Below are 14,116 nucleotides of genomic sequence, written 5' to 3'. Positions count from 1 at the left end.
ATTTTGCTCTTGTATAATCCTTAAGACAAATTTTTAAGGGTCCAGGAATACCAAAATTTGGTATTGATACCAGAGAAAGGTATTATTACGCATTTCCCTTGTTATTTACCCATGCTCGCGATACTGACTGATATTGTTAATGCCCAATTTTGGGATCCAAATTTCCAGATTATATTGCCATTAAAACAAATCGTTGCAATCGATGTCACTTTCAACTATTTTCTTGAAATCTGGAATTATTAAAAATGTTTGAAACTTAACCAGTACAATATATTACTCCATCACACATAAACCTCCTCATGCTATGCCTCAACAATAAAACCTAGAATTTGAGTCCGTTTCACGCTTCCTTCCGAGAAGGTCAGTTGTTTTGAATAAACTGGTTGTGTTTCCAAGATTAATTTTTCAATCCTAGCGCTTCGCGCTTGACCTTTTTCAGAGTTTGTGATACACTTCCATGAACAAATAAGTTGATTTACGAACAGACTTTGTTATTATTTTAAACTATTTCAATCATCTGTTCAATTTCTACTTTCAACTTTGCTTCCACTCAAACCCCCTTTCCCCGCTCTTGATCGTTAGAGTTCCAACCGCCAATTCAGGTGCCCAAGTACCATGAAAAATCTAGAGGTGAAAGCGAACGCAGCAAGTTTTTCCGACGAGCACTCTCGTAATTATGCCTATTGAGCAGAAGTTTTCCCGGATAAACCCCTCGCCGTCAAGTGGGGGAAAAAGTTATTTTACTCTTCTCTCACCCCTTTCGCTCTGGAGTGTTGCTCTTGTTATCACGTCATTTTGCGCGGGGGTTTTAACTTCTTGCTCAACCGCGACTGATTGTGGGTGCTGGGAAATGTTACCTGCTCTTGTTGTCAAACAAAAAAAAATATAACAAAAATTACACAAAGTTGAAAAAGGAACAAAAATTGGTACAGTTACCTCATGAGTTTGGTAATGATGAAAACGTGACCTGAAGAGGGCAAACGAAATCAGAGCGCAAGTGTCAAGAGTCATAAATCACAAAATTTACGATGTGTATTTTGTTACGGAAGGGGGCGGAATGTGGGGCCAATTTGGAATTGATTTACACAAACATACATTCGACTTTTTGCCCGAAACTGAACCGTCATGCAAATTTCCAATAAATTTCCAAATTTGAGCCGTCATGACTTTCACAGCTGTTTCCCTCATTTCATTCCTGTTTTTTTTTTCTCTTTTTTTACTTTTGCAGTTTTGTAAAAAGTTTCGCGTAGGAGAACGATGCTGTGAATTCGAGTGCTTAGACCCGCCCGGGGAGGACGAGATGTATCAGGTAATCACATGGAAGTATGCTTTAAGCAAAAATCTTCAATTAACAGGAAAAGAAATTGTAAACTGTAATTTGAAAACTTTGTCTTCGGGAGCCCTTACAGGTACATTAAATTGAATACAATCCATGACTAAATTTCAAAATGAAACGAGTTTAACATAAATATTAATTTATTAGTGTAAAATAAACCCACACGACATTTTTTACTCCGCTACGAGTTTTCATTTTCATCCATCCAAACCGCAATTTTGACAATCGAATTGCCAGAACAACCACTCAATTTTCATTCCATGTTATATTCAATTAGTATCATACCATTGTATGCGATCCAGACCCCAATTCAATTACAATAGAACCAGAATCAATTCCATTTTCCGCCAGAATCAATATGTCATGGGAAAGTTTCGGCAATAAATTTGGAAACGACCCAACCACCCCGATCCAAGGGATGTCAAAAACAATCAACGGATTTCAGTCCTTTTTTCAAAATGATTTTGTCGATTTCAGCTGCTGCTAAAATTCGATAATATTCCCATGTGGGATTACACGCCGTGTGGGAGCATTGATTTTTCAGCCCGAATGCCACTTCCGGTGGCATAATTCAATCCTGCCATGTTCGAAAATCACAGCCACGAAAGAAACACACTCCGTTTTAGCAAGCTCTGATTGAGCGGCTGATGGTGTTATTTCTGTTTTTCAATTTGATTTGTCTGTACACAGATTACAATCGAATTTGGAGATGTTTGGCTCAGTCACGTATTGGCTTTTTGGGAAATTTATCACAATGTTGTCCAACGGAGATTTTATTTATTTCGAGAGATTTCGACATCAACACTAATTAAAGTTGAATGCTTGAAAAAACTAAAAAAGAAAAACTAAAAACTAAAAACTAAAAACTAAAAACTAAAAACTAAAAACTAAAAACTAAAAACTAAAAACTAAAAACTAAAAACTAAAAACTAAAAACTAAAAACTAAAAACTAAAAACTAAAAACTAAAAACTAAAAACTAAAAACTAAAAACTAAAAACTAAAAACTAAAAACTAAAAACTAAAAACTAAAAACTAAAAACTAAAAACTAAAAACTTAAAACTAAAAACTAAAAACTAAAAACTAAAAACTAAAAACTTAAAACTAAAAACTAAAAACTAAAAACTAAAAACTAAAAACTAAAAACTAAAAACTAAAAAAGAAAAACTAAAAACTAAAAACTAAAAACTAAAAACTAAAAACTAAAAACTAAAAACTAAAAACTAAAAACTAAAAACTAAAAACTAAAAACTAAAAACTAAAAACTAAAAACTAAAAACTAAAAACTAAAAACTAAAAACTAAAAACTAAAAACTAAAAACTAAAAACTAAAAACTAAAAACTAAAAACTAAAAACTAAAAACTAAAAACTAAAAACTAAAAACTAAAAACTAAAAACTAAAAACTAAAAACTAAAAACTAAAAACTAAAAACTAAAAACTAAAAACTAAAAACTAAAAACTAAAAACTAAAAACTAAAAAATTAAAAACTAAAAACTAAAAACTAAAAACTAAAAAACTAAAAAACTAAAAACTAAAAACTAAAAACTAAAAACTAAAAACTAAAAACTAAAAACTAAAAACTAAAAACTAAAAACTAAAAACTAAAAACTAAAAACTAAAAACTAAAAACTAAAAACTAAAAACTAAAAACTAAAAACTAAAAACTAAAAACTAAAAACTAAAAACTAAAAACTAAAAACTAAAAACTAAAAACTAAAAACTAAAAACTAAAAACTAAAAACTAAAAACTAAAAACTAAAAACTAAAAACTAAAAACTAAAAACTAAAAACAAGAAACAAGAAACAAGAAACAAGAAACAAGAAACAAGAAACAAGAAACAAGAAACAAGAAACAAGAAACAAGAAACAAGAAACAAGAAATAAGAAACAAGAAACAAGAAACAAGAAACAAGAAACAAGAAACAAGAAACAAGAAACAAGAAACAAGAAACAAGAAACAAGAAACAAGAAACAAGAAACAAGAAACAAGAAACAAGAAACAAGAAACAAGAAACAAGAAACAAGAAACAAGAAACAAGAAACAAGAAACAAGAAACAAGAAACAAGAAACAAGAAACAAGAAACAAGAAACAAGAAACAAGAAACAAGAAACAAGAAACAAGAAACAAGAAACAAGAAACAAGAAACAAGAAACAAGAAACAAGAAACAAGAAACAAGAAACAAGAAACAAGAAACAAGAAACAAGAAACAAGAAACAAGAAACAAGAAACAAGAAACAAGAAACAAGAAACAAGAAACAAGAAACAAGAAACAAGAAACAAGAAACAAGAAACAAGAAACAAGAAACAAGAAACAAGAAACAAGAAACAAGAAACAAGAAACAAGAAACAAGAAACAAGAAACAAGAAACAAGAAACAAGAAACAAGAAACAAGAAACAAGAAACAAGAAACAAGAAACAAGAAACAAGAAACAAGAAACAAGAAACAAGAAACAAGAAACAAGAAACAAGAAACAAGAAACAAGAAACAAGAAACAAGAAACAAGAAACAAGAAACAAGAAACAAGAAACAAGAAACAAGAAACAAGAAACAAGAAACAAGAAACAAGAAACAAGAAACAAGAAACAAGAAACAAGAAACAAGAAACAAGAAACAAGAAACAAGAAACAAGAAACAAGAAACAAGAAACAAGAAACAAGAAACAAGAAACAAGAAACAAGAAACAAGAAACAAGAAACAAGAAACAAGAAACAAGAAACAAGAAACAAGAAACAAGAAACAAGAAACAAGAAACAAGAAACAAGAAACAAGAAACAAGAAACAAGAAACAAGAAACAAGAAACAAGAAACAAGAAACAAGAAACAAGAAACAAGAAACAAGAAACAAGAAACAAGAAACAAGAAACAAGAAACAAGAAACAAGAAACAAGAAACAAGAAACAAGAAACAAGAAACAAGAATCAAGAAACAAGAAACAAGAACAAAACAAAAAACAATGTTGTTATTGAAATTCGAACATTTGAGTATATTAGTTTATCTTAAAAGCCTATTCAATAACATTTCATTTGCATCCAAGAGAGCTTATCGGTTATTTTAATATAAAACCAGTAATTTCAACGAATGTGGTATCAAAAAAAAACTTTAAATGAATAATAACAACAAATTTAATAGCCTGAAACCCCAAGTAGCTAATTTATTCATATTTGCTTTAGTTTAAAAAATAAACAGCTTTTTTATTCGACTCATTCCAGGCTCGCCTCCGGAAGCGCGCGGAAATCCTAGCTGGCAACAGTGCCAACCATCCGCTGAAGACGTCCGCCAGCAGGGTGCTGGGCGCCACGGCCACGGCCCTGGCCATCACGCTGTCCACTAGCTTAAGGCACCGCCTGCCCTCCTCCTAGCTCTCTCCCAAGTCGTAAGCATTGTGTTATTTTTGCGTTTTATTTTTGGTTTGTTTGTTTCTGTCGACGCGAGTCGATAGCTAAAACTACTACTAAGGTGAAAGCAAAACCATAAAACTAACCAAAATCAGTTACTAGCAAAAGAAAACGAAAAAAACACTAACAAGAAAACTAAACCAAAAACTGCAAGAAACTAGTGCTAGGAGGAAGGAGCGGCAGATTAAGAGCAACCAATTTTTAACGATAATAATTAAAGTTAAGATTTATACACATTGAGCAAAACTGCAAAAATGATCCCAATTAGCAAACTTTATAGAACTCAAGCGAGGGCAAACAGCTGATAGGAGGGCTCTTTTTTGTAAATCTACTGATTAAACATTCAATAACGCGCGGTAGTTTGAGCAAAACTTTTCCAACAATCTTACCAATCGGTTGAGTTTTCCAAACTCTGGCAAAACTAAGGTTAATCAATTTCAGTCAAAAGTTTAAAAACATTGTACAGAGCGAACGAGAAAGAGTTGATTTCTTTCCACCATTTTCACTTTCACCTTCAAAACTCAACCGTTTTTTACGACTTTTTCTTCCTAGAAGCCCACAAAACTCTTCACGTAGAAATACTTTAGGCAAGACTCACTCAAAAACCAGCAAAGGCAGAAACAGCAGCTTGTACGACTTCATGAAAATGATGGACAAGACGCGCACACTCCTCTGGAATGAGCGCTAGCGACGAAAGTTACGACGAGCAAACACAAGTTTCAAGTTACTATACCATTAGAATAGAGGGAAAAGAAAAACAAGTTTTAAGATAATTTTCCACAGGGATCGAGGATTGGACAGATTGAGGGGGGGGGGGGTCTTTTGCGAAGAAAGCCGGCTTAGTCCGGTCACAGACAACAGAGAGTGCAAGAAAGACTATATCGACAAATGTTACTCGGCGTTTAAGATTGGACGTCTGCTATCTGTGGTCCTATGGTGATGGTAGCCTGATGAAGTTTTATTGATTTTTCCAGTTAGCAAAAAAAAGGGGAAGCAACAAAAAAAACAAGTAAACTCATTCAAGATAAACGAGCGATTGATAGTTGGAACAGTGTGTAACAGTGTGACAAGTTGGGCTAAAACCGGCAGCTGCTGCAGCAGCAGAGGGAAATGGAAAGACAACTCTTCATTGGCAAGGATCTCCGGATTGGATACATTTGTGGGGGAGGGAAAGGGTTGGCGAAAGTTTTCGATTTTTCATTCGGCCACGGGATCGATACGATGAAGTTTCGTTCGGATTGAGTTGAAATTCGGATAAAGTTGTTTGTGCCTTAGAGCTGAGAATGAATTGTTTAGCATTAATTTTTTAATTGAAATTACAAAAACAAATCTAGAGTTTTTGTTTTTTTTTTAATGAGTTCTATAAACATATAAAAGACAACAGCTTATAGGACCTTTTAAAAATCTAGAAGGATACAAACTTGCAAAAAAAATTACACTGATCATTAAAAAAATACATTTTCCAATATTTGTGGATGTTGCCATACCTTGATGGTACAATAAGGGTCTTTAATCATTGTTCCTTTTTTCACTGCTTTCATTAAATTTGGATCAAGATTTGGATTGAGCAGCTTACAATCAATACGTTTCAAAACTATTTTCTTTTCTCCGATACATAAACCTGCTACCTCGTGTGATAAGTAGGCCACGCTTGAAAAATCTGAGACATTTTGAAAAACTGACACTTTTATCCTCTCTGAAACGCTGAAACCATCTTGGCTTTGGAGTATCCAAATTAAATGAACATTATACCCCATTCGCACGGGCGAGCTATAGCCGGTTATAACCGTTTTTATAACCCCAACTGTCAAAGTTATATGAGTTATTACCTTGTTTACATTTTAAAATCGGTTATAAGTAGCCCGTGCGAATGGGGTATTAAGGTGACAAGAAAGTGAGACATTTTCAAAAATCCAAAACTAAGCATCTGTGCCAAATTTGAGCCAAATGTGTTGAGAAAGGCAAAATTTTCGATTTTTTCCCCGAAATGTGCACTACAATTTTGTCGAAGAGTGCAAAGCGATACGAGTTGATCCTGAAAATGTTATTAGCGATTTTAAAAATACATTTTTGCATTACTTTTTTAACGTTCTCCAGCGACTGTTAAACCTTATCCGATTTGGCACAAAATTGGCAAAGATGCTCAAATTTTGCTTAGAAATCGAGCCAGTGGGTGTCCTTAAAATCCTTTTTTTATTAAAAATTTAGAAGCTGAGAATTTTCCATACAAATGAGGCAGCAGTCCATACAAAAATACTATATGAAAATTCAAAAATCTGTATCTTTTGAAGGATTTTTTGGATCGATTTGGTGTCTTCGGCAAAGTTGAAGGTATGGCTAAGGACTACACTGAAAAAAATTATTCACGGTAAAAAAAATGGTGATTCTTAATTTCACTTTTTGTTACTAAAACTTGATTTGCAAAAAAAAAAGATTTTTAATTTTTTTTTCTGATATGTTTTAGAAGACACCAAATGCCAACTTTTCAGAAATTTCCAGAATGGGCAAAAAATCTTTGACTGAGTTATGAATTTTCGAATCAATACTAGAGGTGGGCAGAAAAAGAGCGAGCCGCTCAAAGAGCCGGTTCACTAAAAAGAGCGAACGAACCATAACTCACAAAAAAAGAACCGCGGTTCTTTTTTAAACTCCGGTCTTTTGAAAGAACCGTTCCAAGATAGAATGATTTTTAAACTTGTTATAAATAAAATTTATCGAATTAAATTGAATTGCATCACAAAATTTGTTTTTAGAATTGAAAATGCAATTCTTGATTGAAAAATAATTGCTTATAAAAAATAATCCCAAAATAGCATTGCTGCCAAACACCATTTTAAAGTTTTAAACTTATTTTCAGTTTCCTACTTTTCATTGAAATTCCAAAAGTAGATGATTTTCTAAACAAAATGAAAAAGCTTTTCTTTATATAACTGTTTGTACATTAAAGTATTATCCGAATACAAATTTGGGCATTTAAAATTGCATAGCTTGTAAAATATTACCAAAAATCTACTAAATTGCATAATCTCTCATGGAAAACAATAATTCTCTTGCCTGATTTAACTTCAGTGTTTATAGACTTCATGGATTAAATCAGAATTTACAAAAGAGTTCGCAAAATCACACAATTCTTAAAAATAACCTTTTCATCCAAATTTTGAAAAAGAGCGAAAGAGCCGTTCAATAGAGCGGCTCTTTTTAGATAGCGAACGAAAATGAGCGGCTCCTAAAAAAGAGCGATTTTGCCCACCTCTAATCAATACTGATTTTTTTTTCAAAACATCGAAATTAGAGGGTGACGAGCGGGAATTCCCGGGAAATCGATCATTTTTGGACCTCTCGATTCCCGGGAAATTTGGTCGAAACTCCCGGTAAATTTTATTCTTTTAAATATGAAAGCCAAATTATATATACTAATCAGAAAAACATATGAAAAAACCGAAATTGTTCAGAACATAGAGTGTTCAATGATCGATATTCAAGTTCAAATAAACCAATGCTTCTATAATCTTCTTATTCAGAAAGTGTAATTTTTAACTTGTCAAAAATTCCAATAACTATAATTGAGTGTAGCCAAAAGTTACTTTAAAGCATACTTAGCAGGTACACCCCAGAAATGAAAAACTCATTTTTTTTTAATTTAATTTCTTTTTATTATTTCTAAGAGGGATAAGCCTTTTCAAGATAAGTTCAATTTCCATAACATCTCAATCCTTTTAATTTTGTTTTTTTAATTCTAAGTAAGTTAATTTCGCTGTATCAAGGTAATTTCCTTTTTGAATTCAATAGTAGTTTTGGGTTTTGCATCAACCTTTGTAAAGATCAGATCCGCCAATTGTTAACATTATGGTTTTCCGGATAACTGTTAATATTTCTTCATTTAATATTTTCCAGGTTAATATTTTTTATTTAATATTTACAGTTGACCCAAGAAGAAAAACAATTTTAAATTGTTGTTTTGAGTCGTTATTTATCATATTGCAAAAATAAAGATACTGGGAAATTATATATTAGCTAATTTTAAATTTTTAAAAATCTAATAACAAGTCCATGCAAAAAGCTTCAGAATTCAGAAAAAAAATTAAAATGTAGAACTGTGAACTATAAAACGAGGCTAATTAAATTAACGTTTCAATGAATAAGTTTGAATTAATTGTAACTGAATTGGTTGAAAAGCAACAAATTTATTACATTTCTGTTAAATTATTGGCACAATTGAATGGTTGAAAAAACTCCAGGGTCCCGGGAATTCCCGGGAAATAGCAAAATACAACTCTCGATTCCCGGGAAATTGAAAATCTCGAGAATCGTCAATCGAAATATTGGTCGCTAAAATTTTGTAAAATCGAAATTTGCAATCAAAGAGTACTTTAGTAAAATTTGGATAAAGTGCTTTTTTTGAAAATATTCGCAGTAATTCATTTTTTTTAAATAGGTGACCATGTTTGCCCATCTTTGAAAAACATATTTTTGAAAAGCTGAGAAAATTCTCTATATTTTGCTTTTTGAACTTGGTTGATGCAACCCTTAGTTGCTGAGATATTGCAATGCAAAGATTTAAAAACAGTAAAATTTAAGTTTTCTAAGTCTCACCCAAACAACCCACCATTTTCTAATGTCGATATCTCAGCAATTCATGCTCCGATTTTCAATGTTAAAATATGAAAAATTTGTGAAAATTTCCGATCTTTCCGAAAACGATATTTTCATATATTTTTGAAATCAAGACTAACATTTCAAAAAGGCCAAACATTTAATATAACTTTTCCGCTTTTGAAATATATATTATTTGGATGATGATATTTCTTTTTTTAAAGGTATGATCAAAATAAGTGATTTAGGTAGGGTGTTTGAAAACTCAAATCTTAAAAAGTGGTTTTGCCATAAATGTGAAATTCACAAATGAATTTCAGTATTTTTTTCAGTAAAAAAAAAATTGTCACAGAAATCATTATATCGGCCATAGATATAAGAGTCTTTACCAAGGTGTTTACAAAAGTGTCTTTTTGGCGGGCATTCAGGGCAGGGATGCCAGATACACAGATTTGTCTGTGTTCCACGGACATTTGAGCTTGTGCTAGACATTTTTTAAGGTGCACAGACTTTTGAAAAGACTTCATTAAATTAATATTTTGTAAAAATATCAACCGAAACTTAATTCGTTAGTCTTAAAATGTTTAAAAACGCAATTTCTGACGGATTTCCATGACTGTAAGATTTCCATGACTGACGGATTTCCATGACTGTAAATTTTCCGGTGGATGTACTGAGCCCAAATCTCAAATATGAGCTTGATCTGACGTAACAGGAGCTGGCGTTTTGTATTTAAATTTTAAATTGAACCCGTAAAAGATTTTTTTCTAAAATGTTAATTTTTTTAGCATTTTTCGCCTCTAAAGCGTTTACTTTCAACATCACTGGCGTGTCGGCCTGAGCCTTGCGCAAGTTTGGTGGGTTTGTTAACATTGAAGTTTTGAGCACCTAAAGCTCGGAGCAGGTTTTTAAATTTTGGCCTGTTTTGGGAAAATCGGCTCCAGCAAATTCAATTGGCGTATCGGGAAAAACGCGTATTATAATATTATTATAATTAGTAATAGAGGTCTCCTCCAAAGAAAATGTATTTTCATTAAAGTACCACGTGCATGTGAGGAAGGACAGACATTATTGCTAATAATTATTAGAAATGGAATGGGTAACATGTTTGTGCAAAGCTTCCTGTACAATTTTGTGATTGTGATCTTCTAGATTGTAAACTCTGTTTTTATTCTCCTTAATTTCATTTCCAACTTTAACTTTCCAAGCAACTAAAAATCACTCAAACTTTTATAAAGAGCTACAGTGTTGAAGCTTTTAGAAAGTATTCTAGTTACTTCAGAAGACAGATAAAACAATATTTTTCTCTCCAAGGTTTCGTTCATTTCTATGCTCGTTACAACACCCACCGAACGTTTTGTATCTGCTTCCCAGAAAGGGTTCCGGAGATCGTAATTACAGCCTTGATTGCCGACTTGGGTGGTCCAACCATACCGATTCTCATTAAAGTAATCCACAACCGTGGGTGGAGGAGGTTGCAAATGATGCAAATTTAACCTTACGTAACGAGGCGCTTTTGTCGGGAAACACCCTTGCGTTGGATCCTTCGAAATGAACAGAAGTTCTTTTGGTTAGACACTCCTTTAATGTTTTGTACTTTAATGTTTTTTTTTATTGTTATTAGTTCCCCACATTAATTTCAGAATTTCACCATAAATTTCCAGTAAAACACACTTTTCAACTTTAAAAAAAAGTGTCATAAATGCCACCCTGACACATTAAGTTGAAGACAGCCTGATTGGTTCTAAACGCCAATACTGAGAGGACGATTACGATGCGGTGATGGATCTGGAAAAGTTGATTGTGGGGGATGAGCCTAGCCCCGACAGCAATGATAGATCGATCGATGTGGGCCAATGAGCTATTATCGCAGTCAGTTAAGAAGGGGGAGAAGTGCAAACTTAACACCACTTGAGCTGATTTTGCTGCACCATTTATCAGCTCTTTTCGTGGGGGTGGAATAAATATTTAATTTTATTTAAGAATCTTCAACCAAGCTAAGCTAAGCTTATTTTATTTAAGAATCTTCGCTCCTGCTTTGGTTTGAAGCTTTTGACGTTAATTTGGTTTTTTTTTTCTCAAAACTGAGCATAGCGTTAAAAATGAATAACAATTCAAGCACAATTTGTCCTGCTTCAATAGTCATCCAGTCAAATTCTCCCCCCAAACCAAACCCCTTCCAAAAAGGTCAAATTTCGACCGCAAAGCTATCACGAGCTGTTCCCAGCAAAAACCACAGCCCAAAACACATCACTTTGCGGATTTGCCTCCTGCTTTATAGAGCCGTTTGCCTTCAAAGAGCATCGGGTCAATCTCCTGGACAGCCCATTCCCAGTGAATTATTGAATTGAATCCCGGGAACGGGAAATGGATTACTTCCGATTGGCTGCGTATCTTCCCGATGTACAACTGGGCAACAGCTGCAGGAAGCACATGAGGGAAATCGATTTTTTCTCTTGGGCAAACCAAAAATATTAAGCCATCGATGGATTTTTGGAACGAAGAGTGAACTTTTCACTAAAAGTTGAAATGTTTGGTGGTCGATATTTCCTCAGATTATATTCTCGATTATTTATGTTTTGAATTTCAAAATTTTCAGTATATTTTAAAAATTAAAAAAATGTGAATAGCTTAAATACAATAACGTATAACTATTTTCAAATTATTCAAACAATTAATACAACAATAAATGCAAAAATATGTGATTTTAGTATTATTGTGTTGAGGAAAGTAACATTAAGAACTAACAATAGTTTAAAAAACAAAATATTACCCTCTGATAAAAAACATGTATTGCAATTTTTGTATGAGTTCAATTTTGTCCAGTTTTTCATCAGAAAGACTTTAATATTTAAGTATAAAAATAATTTGCAGAAGTCTATTCAAACGGAAACCATTCATAACTCAAAAAGGTAGACTACAAATATTGAGAAAGCTCCATTTATAACAGTTTTTGCAGCATTTAGTACTGACGACTTTTTAATTTTTTTGATTGATTTGGTATCTTAGGCATAGTTGCAGGTTTTGGTGAGGGCTATTTAGAAAAAAAATAGGCACAGGTAAGTAAAATTTGTGATTTTTTAATTAATTTTTTTCACAAAAGTTCAATTTCCCAAAATACGTATTTTTAATTTTTGATTTTTTGAGTGTTTTAGGGGGCAAAACCCGCATCTTTTAAGGCATTCATAAGTATGGACCAATTTTTTGCTGACTAGTTAAGGTTTTTTTATTTAAATAGTGATTTTTGTAAAAAATTAAAATCCTTCACTTAATTTTATTTACCTCATTTTCTATGTAAAATCGAATTTGCAATCCAAAAGTACTTTACAATTTTTTTGATTAGGTGCGCCGTTTTCAAAATAAAGCCATTCAAAGTTAAATTTTGCCCGATAAATTCTGATTTTTTTAACTTTTTTAAAATGGTGTCCATTATTTTCCATTCCTGAAAATATTTTTCAATCTCGAAAAGTTCAGAAAATTTCCTTCAATTTCGTCTAAGAAACATTGAAGATTGGACCTCTGGTTGCTGAGATACAGCGGCTTTAAGAAAAAGAAACAGAAAAATTTAAGTTTTCTTAGTCGCACCCAAACAACCCTCCATTTTCTAATGTCGATATCTCAGCAACTAATTGTACGATTTTCAACGTTAAAACAAAATGAAGCATTCGTGAAATTTTTCGATTTTTGAATTTTGAAATCAAGACTAACATTTCAAAAAGGCGTAATATTTGTCCTGAATATTCCCCAACAATTGATTAGAAAATGTATTCAAAAGTTGCAGATTTTCGAATATTTACTTACAATTTTTGCATGGACAGCTGCCAAAATATGGAGACTGAACAAATTACACAAAATAGCTTCTTTGGTCATAGGGAAGGCGCCTACAAATTTTGAGCCAAATAAAAAAAAACAAAGCTTATTGAAACCCCCTACATGTAACATGTTGAACTCTGTGATATTTAAAGCTTTCATCTGTCATGGTCATGCCTATGTTTGCTGGCCCAACCGGAACACTCCGGAACCGGCCATCGTTGGCCAACATCCAAGGTTACGCCGTTTTGAAAAGTTGCTACGGAATCATGCCGACGCCTCATGACCCGACCTTGTATTGAACTTGACCTTGAATATGGAGAAAAATTTTGGCTGCGACCGACATACAAAATTCCATGATTTTTTGTAATGCACTGCCTATTGTTTTCGGTGGTCCAGTTAAAAAACCTACAGTTGGCGTGGGTGCTTTCAGTTAGCATAGTGCAAGTAGACGCAGTCGCAAAGCACTGAATCCAAGTAGGCCAGCTATCCTGCTGCTTGTCACAGTTCTGCCGTCTCTACTTCCACCGTAACCATGGAAACCACGCTGATTACCATGAAAACACAAACACCCACCCCACGATAGGCTGCGTGGGTTGGGCTGCATGGTGGTTTCCATGGTTACGGTGGAAGAAGAGACGGCAGAACTGTGACAAGCTGTCAGTCATATCTTAACTTCAGGGAGTCCTTGCATGACCCAGGACATCCAAACACATTAACAAAGAAGTCCACCATACTCACTGAAGCTATTCGGGTATGTGCCGGGGTCAAAAACCGTCAACCTCTGGCTTGTCACGGCGGTAGACCCGCAGATCTTAACTCCAGGGAGTCCTTGGATGACTCAGGACTTTCCAACACATTAGCAAAGTAGTCTACCATACTCTCTGAAGCTATTCGGGTATGTGCCGGGGTCAAAAACCGCCGACCTCCTGCTTGTTACGGCGGTAGACTCACCGGTCTTAACTCCAAGGGGT

General features: G+C 33.4%; 1 protein-coding gene across 2 annotated transcripts in view; it reads left to right on the top strand.

Moving 5' to 3' along the window:
* The window catches only part of LOC120422595 (integral membrane protein DGCR2/IDD-like), a 195,317-nt gene that overhangs the window by 152,986 nt on the left and 28,215 nt on the right, over window positions 1-14,116 (top strand). For both annotated transcript variants that reach the window (XM_052711233.1, XM_039586089.2), the window contains 2 exons: window positions 1,229-1,309; window positions 4,554-4,717. In XM_052711233.1, coding sequence (XP_052567193.1) covers window positions 1,229-1,309; window positions 4,554-4,703 — 231 coding nt within the window. In that variant the 3' untranslated portion in view covers window positions 4,704-4,717. The remainder of the gene's footprint in view (window positions 1-1,228; window positions 1,310-4,553; window positions 4,718-14,116) is intronic.

This window comes from Culex pipiens, chromosome 3 (genome assembly GCF_016801865.2).
Source record: "Culex pipiens pallens isolate TS chromosome 3, TS_CPP_V2, whole genome shotgun sequence".
NCBI lineage: Eukaryota > Metazoa > Arthropoda > Insecta > Diptera > Culicidae > Culex > Culex pipiens.
The sequence above is the reverse complement of the archived record's forward strand: the minus strand, read 5'-3'. Positions and strand labels throughout refer to the sequence as shown.